The sequence below is a fragment of the Pelophylax lessonae genome (genome assembly GCF_965119305.1).
Source record: "Pelophylax lessonae genome assembly, chromosome: 9".
Lineage (NCBI taxonomy): Eukaryota > Metazoa > Chordata > Amphibia > Anura > Ranidae > Pelophylax > Pelophylax lessonae.
In genome coordinates, this window is record NC_138776.1 from 78,707,216 (window position 1) to 78,720,011 (window position 12,796).

The 12,796-nt window shown below is 42.8% G+C and overlaps 2 protein-coding genes across 2 annotated transcripts in view; both read right to left on the bottom strand.

Moving 5' to 3' along the window:
* Positions 1–12,796, bottom strand: part of LOC309564224 (alpha-2-macroglobulin-like protein 1) — a 368,264-nt gene that overhangs the window by 78,736 nt on the left and 276,732 nt on the right. The window lies entirely within an intron of this gene.
* Positions 1–12,796, bottom strand: part of LOC309563300 (pregnancy zone protein-like) — a gene marked incomplete at its 3' end in the record, with an annotated part of 120,450 nt that overhangs the window by 54,637 nt on the left and 53,017 nt on the right. The window contains exon 13 of the mRNA XM_082267702.1: positions 10,276–10,342. Coding sequence (XP_082123828.1) covers positions 10,276–10,342 — 67 coding nt within the window. The remainder of the gene's footprint in view (positions 1–10,275; positions 10,343–12,796) is intronic.

Consider the following 12,796-nt stretch of genomic DNA (forward strand, 5'->3'; position numbering starts at 1 on the left):
CACAGAAACCACCTCTTGTGGTAGAGAATTCCACAATCTTGTAGCCCTAACAGTAAAGAACCCCCTGCATTGCCTGAGGTTAAAACGCTTCTCCTCTAATCACATTGTATGCCCTCGAGTCCTCATGCAATCCTTTCGACTGAATAGCTTTTTTACTATGCTGAGATCACCATTGAGGTATTTATAAATTGCTATCATGTCCCCTCTCAGGTGTCTCTTCTCCAGGGAGAATAAATCAAGCGATTGCAGACGCTCTTCATAATTAAGGTCCTCCAATCCCCTAATTAGTTTAGTTGCCCTTCTCTGGACTCTCTCCAGCTCCAACACATCCCTCCTGAGGACTGGCGACCAGAACTGGACAGAATACTCCAGATCTGGTTGGACCAGAGTTTTATAAAGTGGTAGGATTATAGTTTTATTTCTTGAATACATCCCTTTCTTTATGCATGCCAATATTCTGCTGGCTTTGGCAGCTGCCGCTTGACATTGCATGCTATTGCTTAGTCTATCCTCTACCAAGACTCCCAGATCTTTCTCCATGTTTGATTCCCCCAAAGGTTCCCCCCCTAAAGTGTATTGTGCTTTTATGTTTTTAGTCCCCAAGTGCAAAACCTTACACTTCTCCACATTAAACCCCATTTGCCATGTCGTTGCCCACTCTGTTATTTTGTTCAGGTCATTCTGTAGGATATCTGCTTCATGCTGTGCAGTTATTGCCCTGCCCAATTTTGTGTCATCTGCAAAAACTGATATAGAACTACTGATCCCATCCTCAATGCTGTTTATGAATAAATTGAACAAGGTTTCATGCAGTTTCCATTCAGCAGATCAGGTGCGATTCAGGGGCGAATTTCACACTGAAATTGCACATGAACGAGACGGAAGACACAGGACCCTTTTTGAATTTTCCAGCATATATGTGAACCGGCTCCTTTGAAAGCTGGTCTGGTTCACATGTTATGCAAATCGGATGCGGTTTAAAACTGGCATTTATGGAAACCGAGCCTAAGAAGCTCAAATACAGTCAACACTTTTTTAGTGTTGGATACAAAGGAGAAAGATAGAACCCTTGTTGGGTTTTTATTTCTGTCTGTGTCCCCACTAAACAGATTTCCCCTAACATTTTATCCTTGTGATACTAAGAAAGGAAATGATCTATCCCTCTATCCATCCATCTCTCCATCCATCCATCATCTAGCTATCTATCCATCTATCTCTCTATCCGTCTATCCATCCATCCATCCATCCATCCATCCATCCATCCATCCATCCATCCATCTCTCAATCCATCCATCCATCCATCTGTTATCTCTTTATCCATCCATCCATCTTATCTCTCTATCCATCCATACATCCATCTATCTCTCCATCTATCCATCCATCCATCCATCTATCCATCCATCTATCTCTCCATCCATTCATCCATCCATCCATCCATCCATCCATCCATCCATCCATCCATCCATCCATCCATCCATCTCTCCATCCATTCATCTTATCTCTCCATCTATCCATCCATCTCTCCATCGATCCATCCATCCATCTCTCTATCCATCCAACTGTCAGGTTTATTGGGGTGATTAAATAATAGAAAAAAATGGATTTAAAAAGCCATGTATATTCAGTCTCATATAGATTTTGAACAGCACAGCTTCCATTTTGTTTTGGAGGTGAATGAAAGTTCATATGTACTTGTTAAACAAAATTTCTCTTACAATAGGGTCTTAAAATTTCAGCAGATATTTCTGTTTTCTTTGGTATAAATAAGTGGTGCATGGACATCTCATCAGATAAGAGTCAAATAGCGAAACACCATACTAGTCACTATGGCTAGTCTAGCTTGTATTCTTATCTGTATGTAACAATGACCAATGAGTTCAGTATATTTAATAGGTTCCTTTAAATTATGTTTTAGAAAGCCTGGTTGGTCCCAGGACTGAGCCTTGGGGGACCCCACTTACCACCCCAGACCAGTCTGAGTATGCGCTATTTATTACCACCCTCTGGACACCCCCTTTTAGCCAGTTCCGTATCCAAGAGCAAACCTTGTGGTCGATGCCTGCAGACCTTATTTTATAAATGAAGTGCTTGTGGGGAACTGTATCAAACGCCTTAGCAAAATCCAGGTACACCACATCCACTGGTCTCCCCCTATCTAGCTCACAGCTCACCTCCTTGTAGAATGTTAAGAGATTGGTTTGACAAGAATGCCCATTTGTAAACCCGTGCTGATTACTGCTGATGATGTTGTTGTCTTTAGCAAACTCTACGATATAGTCCCTTATCATCCCCTCCAGAAGTTTACATACTATCGATGTCAGACTGACAGGTCTATAATTTCCCTGGGCATGCCTCTGCCCTTTTTTGAATATCGGTATCACGTTAGCTTTCCTCCAATCCCCTGGTACATTTCCTGTCATAATACTGTCAGCAAAGATCAGGAACAGTGGTCTAGATATAGATTTACTAAGTTCTTTGAGTATCCTCGGATGTACGCCATCCGGGCCTGGTGATTTATTTGTTTTAATTTTATCTAGCCTTTCCCTGATTTTACCCTCTGTTAGCCATAGCGCCAAGTCCTGTGTATTACTACTAACCATACAGTCATGGTCAGTGTACCCCTCTTTTTCCTGTGTAAAGACTGAGGAGAAAAAAGTGTTCAGCGCGGTTGCTTTTTCAGTGTCCTCTGTAACCATCCTCCCATCATCGTTAATTATGTGTGCAATATGCTCTGCCCTAGTTTTTTTTGCTGTTGATATATTTAAAGAATTTCTTTGGGTTCTTTTTACTATCCTCCGCTATTTGTCTCTCAAAGTTGATTTTAGCCATTTTGATTTCGTATTTACTTTTCTTATTTGCCTCCTTGTATTGCTCGAAAGCCGATACTGTGCCCTCTGATTTATATTTCTTGAAGGCCATTTTTTTCCCCTAATACGTTTTTTAACATTACGGTTTAGCCAGCCAGGTTTGGCTTTGTCTCTTCTAAATGTATTTCCCATAGGAATGCACTGTGAGATGCATTTGTTTAATATGTTCCTAAAGCATTCCCATTTTTCCTCCGTGGTCAGTGTTCCTAGGGTTTGGTCCCAGTTTACCCTTTCCATCATTGAGCACAATTTTGGAAAGTTTGCCCTTCTGAAGTTTAGGGTTCTTATGTTCCCCTTTTGCCTTGTTATATTGTTCTTTACGCTAAATGTGATCATCCTGCGATCGCTAGAGCCTAGGTTGTCCTGGACTCCTACCTCCAAGATTAGGACTGGGTCATTAGTGATCAATAGATCCAGCACTGCATTTTCTCTAGTAGAAGAATCCACCAACTGAGACATGTAGTTGTCCTGTAAGGTTTCCATGAAGAGACGGGCTTTCTGTGAGTGTGTAGTCTCCACTTCCCAGTCAATGTCGGGATAATTGAAGTCCCTTAATATGATGACTGATCCCAGTTTTGCCACTTTACCCAACAGTGATATAAATTCCAGCTCTACCTCCTCCCTTTTGTTGGGTGGCCTATAGCAAAACCCCACAATTACTTTTCCCTTTACTTCTTCCCTATGGAGTTCTACCCACACGGATTCTAACTCCATATTCATCCCTTCCGTAATATCACTCCTCTCTATCACCCTTACATTATTCTTGACATAGAGACATACCCCTCCCTCTCTTTTTCCTACCCTGTCTTTCCGGTACACCGAATACCTTTGGATATTGGCCAACCAGTCATGTGAGGGGGTCGAACCAAGTTTCTGTTATTCCCACAAGGTGTATGTCCTCCTCATGTACTAACATTTCCAACTCATCCATTTTATTAGCTAGGCTCTTGGCATTTGCATATACCCCTCTTAGTTTGATAGTGAATGGTGATTATTTTTATTCCTGTTTGGTCTGTGGTTTCCCCACACAGACCCCCCGATTGACGTTATGGAACTACTGTCGCTGCTGACTCTAATACTGCCTTCTGTCCTTTGCTCCCTCCCTCCTGACTCTACTTCTGAGCCCTCCCCCCGTCTCCTAGTTTAAAAGCCCTTCTAACTTGGTGGCCATCTTTCTCCCCAAAAGAGCTGTACCATCCCCATTAAGGTGCAGCCCATCCTTACTAAAGAGCCGGTAGCCGACTGAGAAATCAGTCCAGTTCTCCAGGAATCCAAACCCTTCCTTTCTACACCAGTTCCTCAGCCACTTGTTAAGTTCCCTAATCTCCTTCTGCCTCTCTTGTGTGGCTCGAGGTACCGGCAGTATTTCAGAGAAAACCACCTTGGAGGTCCTATTCCTCAATCTATTACCTAAGTCCCTGAAATCGTTCTTTAGGATCCTGCACCTTCCTCTTACTCGATCAGTAGTGCCCACATGCATCATGACTGCTGGGTCATCCCCAGCCCTGCCCAATAATCTGTCTACCCTATCCGCGATGTGCCGAACTCGAGCGCCCGGTAAACAACATAGTGTCCGGCTACTGCGATCGTTTCGACAGATTGCCCTCTCTGACCTCTTGATAACTGAGTCCCCCACTACCACAACCTGTCTAACCTTCCCTGAGTCTCGGCCCCCCTCCTTCCTGTTCTCCAGGAATCCAAACCCTTCCTTTCTACACCAGTTCCTCAGCCACTTGTTAAGTTCCCTAATCTCCTTCTGCCTCTCTTGTGTGGCTCAAGGTACCGGCAGTATTTCAGAGAAAACCACCTTGGAGGTCCTATTCCTCAATCTATTACCTAAGTCCCTGAAATCGTTCTTTAGGATCCTCCACCTTCCTCTTACTCGATCAGTAGTGCCCACATGCACCATGACTGCTGGGTCATCCCCAGCCCTGCCCAATAATCTGTCTACCCTATCCGCAATGTGCCGAACTCGAGCGCCCGGTAAACAACATACTGTCCGGCTACTGCGATCGTTTCGACAGATTGCCCTCTCTGTCCTCTTGATAACTGAATCCCCCACTACCACAACCTGTCTAACCTTCCCTGAGTCTCGGCCCCCCTCCTTCCTGGAGCCACCACTCCCTTGGCAGCTGGGGGAGGGGAGATCTGATTGAGGTGACTCGAGAAAAGGAGGATTGGGGCACAGAGCAGGTAAGTATTACATGTTTGTTATTTTTATAGAAAAGAAAATTCTCTTTATAATCACTTTAACTCAGTCATGTCATGATGGCTATATGTTACCACTGTGCCTAATAAAACTGACATCTTACTGCTATGTACCGCTGTGCTGGCTTTTTTCTTGGATTTAGCATTTTTGAGGCTTTGGCAGCCTATACCCGAACACTGGTACCCCAGACAATGAAGAAATCAGAGAGATTGTAGCACTATACCATTTACCTGCTTACTGTCTGAGTCACTGCAACAAGAGTTTAAGGGTAACTTCCCAAAGGGCAACTGTTTCGATAACAAGTGTCAAAAATGGGATTTCCCCTTACTGTTTCTGGGGGCACAATTAGAAATAAAAACCTGTCAAAATTGTAGTCCTTCTCTACTTTAGAAACAAAAAAAAGTGATAGTTGGAGTTCCACTTTATTAACAGGCAGGACCATCTCACCAAATGGGCATGCTGGGCAGTTGCCCGGGGAGGGACCCCACCTGCCCAGCTAAACAGCCCCAGCCAAGCATTAGTCCTGATGCCTGTGTGCATCCCGCCGCCGAACTTAGCAGGTGGCCAGCGCCTGTCAGCCCTGTGCTGCTGTCAGGATCCTTGAGCTGTGGAGGGGGAACCCACAACTGCTGGAATGCCTTTCTGCCTTCACAGGAACAGGCACACACAGGAAGGTTGAGTCTGACTCCCCTTCGTGTGTGTTCAACGGATCCAGCCGCCAAACTTGGAAACTGTCATTAGCCTTGCACTGCTGTACCAATAAATATTGCCTTATCGATAATTTGCATTTTTATTCTTGTGGGTGATTGTGTAGGCAGGGCCCCAGTGCACTGGATTACCCGGAGCCTTATATTGTTCTTAAGATGGCACTGTTAAAAGGGGAAATCTTTTGTTAAAAGCAATTATATTCTGTTTTGCTAAAGCAAACTCCAACCAAAATGCTAGTGGTGGCCTGCTAGTGGTATTCTAGTGGTGGCCTGGAGGTAACGGTACACCTCGGCTTCCTCAATCAGCCTTTTTCAACCAGGGTGCCTTAAGAGCTTCTTCAGGTGTGCCTTGGCAAAATGCCTAAAAATGTATCAAAATTTGTATACAAGCCAGCAGGTGGATCAAGCCTCCTTTTTAGTTACACAAAGCCTCTGGTTTTCATTATGCACCATTACGACTTTATAGACACTGGCATGTTAACAACCAATGACGTCATCTGTTGCCTCCACAGCATCCTTGTTTGACCCTCATGTGGCCCTCTTCCTCAGCACTGTGGTAAAATTAGCTGACTGATGGAGAGAAATTGAGGGAGAAGAGAAACATTGGAATACTAGTCAGTACCAGTCTGCAAAAGTGTATTTGCTTAGGAAGAACATTGGGTGTCCTATGTGGGGATGTTGTTGCATTGCGTAAACCGATTAGAAATGTTTTTTACATTTTAGAATGGGGTGCCTTGAGACTGTCCATAATTTTAAAGGATGCCTTGGCTGAAAAAAGGTTGAGAAACACTGTCCAAAATCTCTCAGGAATCCTAGTGGTGATGGTGAGACCTCTCTAGCAAAATGGCAATTTCTTGCCTGCTGCCTCATGTACTATAATTCCCTGCAATGTTTTCACATTGAGAAGACACGAACTATTACTGGGAAATCTCACCACAGGGGTCAAAGGGAATTATAGGAGAGCAGGCGACTCAAACACACACGTCACTACTCAATACTAACATCGAATTGTTGTGTGGAGTTGGCTTTAATGTGAATGTAGCATCTGTACAGCAAAGTCACAACACTGGAGAACTTGCCCTATTAAATTCATATTTGTACAGGGTAGCGGTTGGGTCATATTTGGTGGTTTGCTAACTCCAGAGGGTTTACCCCCCTTCATGACCAGGCCATTTTTTGCGATAAGGCACTGCGTTACTTTAACTGACAATTGCGTGGTCGTGGGATGATGTACCCAAATAAAATTGATGTAACTTTTTCCCACAAATAGAGCTTTCTTTTGGTGGTATTTGATCACCTCTGCAGTTTTAATTTTTTATGCTATAAACAAAAAAATATCGCCAATTTTGAAAAAAAAAAAAAAACTATATTTTCTACTTTCTGCTATTAAGCATACCCAATAAAAAAATGTAAAAAGTCAAATTTATTCACCAATTTAGACCAATATGTGTTCTGCTACATAGTTTTGGTAAAAAAAAAATCCCAATAAGCGTATATTGATTGGTTTGTGCAAAAGTTATTGCATCTACACACGATGGGATATATTTAGTTAATTTTTATTTATTTATTTTTACTAGTAATCACGGCAATCAGCGACTTTTAGCGTGACTGCAATATTGCGGCGAACAAATCGGACACCCAGTGATACTTTTGACACTTTTTTGGAGATCAGTGTCTACAGTGATCAGTGCTAAAAATAAATGCACTGTCACTGTACTAATTACACTGGCAGGGAAGGGGGCGATCAAAGTGTTAAATGTGTGCCTAGGGAGTGTCTACTCACTGTGGGGGAGGTGCTTGTACTGTGGGAAGCCAGAGACCCATGTTCCTGCTTATCAGAAACACAAGACCTTCCCTTCTCACAGAATGGCGATCTGCCTTGTTTACATAGGCAGACCGTCGTTCTGCTTCTCTCCCGAACGATCGCCGGGTGCTGGTGGACCTCGAGTCTGCCCGACCCACTGATTGGCTCCTGCTGTGTCCAAACACAGCAGGGAGCCGATCACCTTCGGCGCGCCTGCACACTCCAGATTTAGAAGTGCAGAATGATATACAGGTACGTGATTCAGAGAAGCCACCGCCCCGCAGTAAATGTACGTGGGGCAGTAGGCAACAGGTAAAAGGGACATCCCTGATCCTCTTTGCAAGCTTTTAGCAGATAAACTCTAGTAAGTATCTATGCATGCAGTAGTGAGTAGCAAATTCAACAGGGTAGCAGTGCCAATATGCAGTTCATTTACTGTGACTTGGAATCCGCCAATAGGATGTGTAGATCAATTCTAACAAAAATCTCTTACTATTTGTGTGTAAAATACTGGCATGTATAAAAGGGGATTCACTCCAGAAATAAAGAGATTATTCCCCCACTCTACAAGACTCTGGTCCGGCCACATCTGGAGTATTCCGTCCAGTTCTCTGCACCGCTCCTCAGGAAGGATGTGCTGGAACTGGAGAGAGTCCAGAGAAGGGCAACAAAATAATTAGGGGGATGGAGGACATTGGCTATGAGGAAAGACTACAAGCACTGAACTTATTCTCTCTGGATAAGAGACGCTTGAGGGGGGATATGATATCAATGTACAAATATTGTACTGGCGACCCTAGCATAAGGAACAAACTATTCAGAGAAAGGGAATACAATAAGACATGTGGCCACTCACTAAAACTTGAGGAAAAACAGTTTAACCCTAAAATACCTAAGGGGTTCTTTACTGTCAGAGCAGTAAGGATGTGGAATTCTCTTCCACAAGCAGTGGTATCAGCAGGAAGCATTGATAGTTTCAAAAAACTATTAGATGGGCACCTTAACCACTTAAGCCCCGGAGGATTTGGCTGCTAAACGACCAGAGGGTATTTTGCGATTCGGCACTGCGTGACTTTAACGGACAATTGCGCGGTCGTGCGACGCTGTACCTAAACAAATTTGGCGTCCTTTTTTTCCCACAAACAGAGCTTTCTTTTGGCGGTATTTGATCACCTGTGCGATTTTTTGATCACGCGCTATAAACAAAAAAAGAGCGTAAATTTTGCAAAAATAGCAATATTTTTCCCTTTTTTTTATATGAAATTCCCCCAAAAAAAAATGTAAAAATCAAAATTTTTTAATATTTTCGGCCAATTTGTTTTATGCCACCTATGTTTGGTAAAAAAAATCGCAAAAAGCGTATTTTGATTGGTTTGCGCAAAAGTTATTGCGTTTACTAACAAAGGGAAAGATTTTTGTCATTTTTGTTGTTTTTTTTTTAACGCGTAATGGCGGCGATCTGCGATTTTTTTTTGCGGTACTGCGACATTGCGGCGGACAGATCGGACCCTTGACTGACATTTTTGACACTTTTGGTGTTACCAGTGACATTTCTACAGTAATCAGTGCTATATATATGCACTGTTACTGTAAAAATACACTGGTAGTGAAGGGGTTAACTTTATTTGAGAGGGAGGGGCTGTGTGTGTCCCTAGGGGCGTGATTCTAACTGTGATTGGCTGTGGCTTCAACTGTATGCAGAGTGATAAATGGATCTACATAGTAGATCCATGTGATCATCTCTCATACAGAGAGGAGAATGACAGGCAGCTTGTTTACACAAGCTGCCTGACTTTCTCCCTCTCCCCCGCCGATCGCAGAGTGGCCGGCGGCGATCGGGTCCGCCGGTCACACGCGCGGGGGGGTCCGTGACCACGCGGGAGCAGGAGCGCGCCTCCGGCGGCGCGCGCTCGCTCCCTAAACCCTCACAGGCGAGCGACGTAGACCTACGTCACTTTGCCTGTGAGGGGCTGACCGCCGCCGTAGATAGTCGTGCGGCGGTCGGCAAGTGGTTAAAGACCACAACATACAGGGGTATACAATGTACGGTTAACAGCAAACACACACACACATCATAGGTTGAACTGGATAGACTGATGTCTTTTTTCAACCTCACAGACTATGTAACTATAGTATTCACCAAACTTTTTAAATACATTTTCATTCTGATACCAAATAACAGCCAACTTTGGTTCTCCAGATCATATTTCAGTATAACAGGATTAAACACACATACAGTAAGTAAGGAAATTATTAGGGCTAACAAAATGCTGATCAGCTACAATTATTATACAGGATTTATATAGTGTCAACAGCACTTAACATAATGAAAGCAGACATTACATTTACAATACACTTGGTACAAGAGGAATCAGAGGGTCATGCTCATTAGAGCTTACAATCTAGGAGGCAGGGTCAAGTGATACAAAAGGTAATAGCTGAGGGGATGAGCTGATGGAGCAAGTGAAACAGTGTATTCGTTAGAAGTCAGATAGGCTTCTTTAAAGAGAAGAGTTTTCAGGGATTGTCTAAAGATGGATAGATTAGAAGACAGTCAGACAGATTGGGGTAGGGAGTTCCAAAGGAGGGGAGAAACCCTGGAGAAATCCTGGAGGCAAGCAAGGGAGGAGGTAACAAGGGAGCTAGAGAGCAGGAGGTCTTTTTAGCTACAATACTATATTCTCTCACCTTTATTAGTCTCACTCATCGGTATATCCTGAGAACCGGAGCTCAGTATGGTGCTCTTTGAAGTGACCTATAGAAAACCAAACATAAATATTTTCATTTGTAAAAACATTGAAGCAATACCGATGATTTATGACAATGCAGTTATGAAGCCACAAAGGTATTTTTTGGTCTCCAGGTATGCCAGCACCTCTCTACTAGAATGCTTAATTTCTGGTGGGTAAAGTACTGACATTCTGAGAACTTGTGGCTTTGTGGAAGTCTTGAAAATATCACCCAGAAAGCAAGGATAACTTGCCACAAATTTGTGGAAGCGTTGAATTGTAAGTCTGTTAAAGTATAACTAAGGGCAAAACTTTTTTTTTTCGTTTTGGATAGAGGGGAGATGGATAAGAACTCTTGTCTGGTTTTTATTGTGGCCTGTGTCCCCATTAAGGAGATCCCCCCTCTCTATTTGTCCTGTTTACCATTATCATTTAAAGTGAAAGTAAGAGAAAACCAACATTTTTGGGTTGTTACCAGAAAATGAATAGAGAGGAAATCTTCCCCTGGGGATCCCCAAGGAATTCCCTTAATTTGCAGGAATTTCCTATCACTTCCTGTTTGGCTATTGGACAGGAAGTGAATTGAAATCTCCATAATGGGACACAGGTGATGAAAAAAAAAATCTGACAGGAATTATAACCCTCCATTACTCCAATATGAAAAAAAAAAAAGCTTTTCCTATAGTTCTACTTTAACTTGCTACACATTTTCACTGGCAAGTTGTAAAGTTGCAGAGCACTTGAAGCACAATTTATAGTTGACACTTCTCCAAATTGTAGCAAATTTGCGTGAGAAGTCCCTAGCAAGAGCAAAGTTGCAGTGGTGAGTCTACAGCAAGAGCTCTGCAAGTCTACATCATTGAAATTCAGCCACAGTGACCCCTGTGGTGGGATGACTATTGCACAACATAACTGAACCAAAACTTGCAACAAACTTACAGAATGTTTGCAAAGAAAGTTGATCTGGAGTCATTCAATGCAGATTTTCTGCAATCATGCGAAAAAATTGCAAAGCCTGGGAAGTCTAGCAATAGCTTAGAAAGTCATTATCCTACTGCAGCACAATTGCTTGCTATCTAATCTGGGCATTAGTTCATATGTAGTGCTCTACCTTACAGTGCCAGGATAAGGATCTCTGACACCCAAGGTGAAGGTATCAAAGTTTGCCCCTGCCCCACCTTCAGCTGAGATAGATAGTGTCATATGTTCACACATACCGTGGCTGGGCCACCCCAAGGTGCAGAAATAAAACTGCTTCCTGCCATTTCTAAGGGAGCATTGTGACATGGATGAGAAGTCATAATGAGCTTGGCCAAACAGAAGCAGGATTTCATTAACATTATGGTAACCAACTGTATTTTCCATCTGGGAACTAAAGTCGTTTATATCCTGTAAAAATTTAAACTTTTTTCTGTGGTTTGTCCCTTTCAAGGGTGCTATAAATCTGTTTCTAAAGAAAAAAATAAAAACAAATAAGGGATCTTTTACACGGAGCGGACCGTATTGCGATCCGCTCCGGCGCTTTTTTTTTTTTACGGACACGGATGACACTTGTGTTATCCGGTCCGTATGTCCGCATATCATCCCATCCGCTGACATCCGATTTACCGTCCTTTCCGTTTTTTAAACGGAAGAAAAAATAGGGTTCTGTTCCGTTCCAAAAAACGTAACAGAACTGAAAGGACGAAAATCGGATGTTAGCGGATGGTCATCCGCTGACATCCGCAATGCCATTGACTTACATTATGTCCGTATATCATCCGCAAAAAAATAGGATGATATACGGACATACGGAACGCCGTGTGAAAGAGCTCTACGTTATTTTCTTAACTTGATTGCTCATGCAGATGTTCTAATCTAGCAATTAGCTTCCCTGCACAGATTCACACAGGAAAGCCTTATTTATAGTCCATTCAAGGTTCTCAATTTTAACTGAAGCCCTTGATAAAGGGGGAGTTCTTTTGATCCTCGAAACGCATTGGTTGCCTTTTAGCACAATAAATTAAATTGGACTCTTTTATCATTTGGTCTATTGTTCCTTTTATATATGCACATTTTTTTCGGATCATTTTGTTTTTTTTACAAAATTTTTTTGTTAATGTGGTGTTAAAAAAACGCACAAAATTTACAAATGATTTAAAAAAAAGCAAATAGAGAAAAAATGGCTAAGGGCTCTTTCACACGGAGCGGACCGCATTGCGATCCGCTCTGGCACTTTTTTTTTTTCACAGAGCATTTGTGTCATCCGCTCCGTATGTCTGCATATCATCCCATCTGTTTGCGGATGATATACGGACATAATGTAAGTCTATGGGCATTGCGGATGTCAGCGGATGGCACTGCTGACATACGATTTTGCATCCGTTACGTTTTTTACACGGAACAAAAATAGGGTTCTGTTCCGTTCCAAAAAACGGAACAGAACTGAAAGGACGAAAATCGGATGTCAGCGGATGGTCATCCGCTGACATCCGCAATGC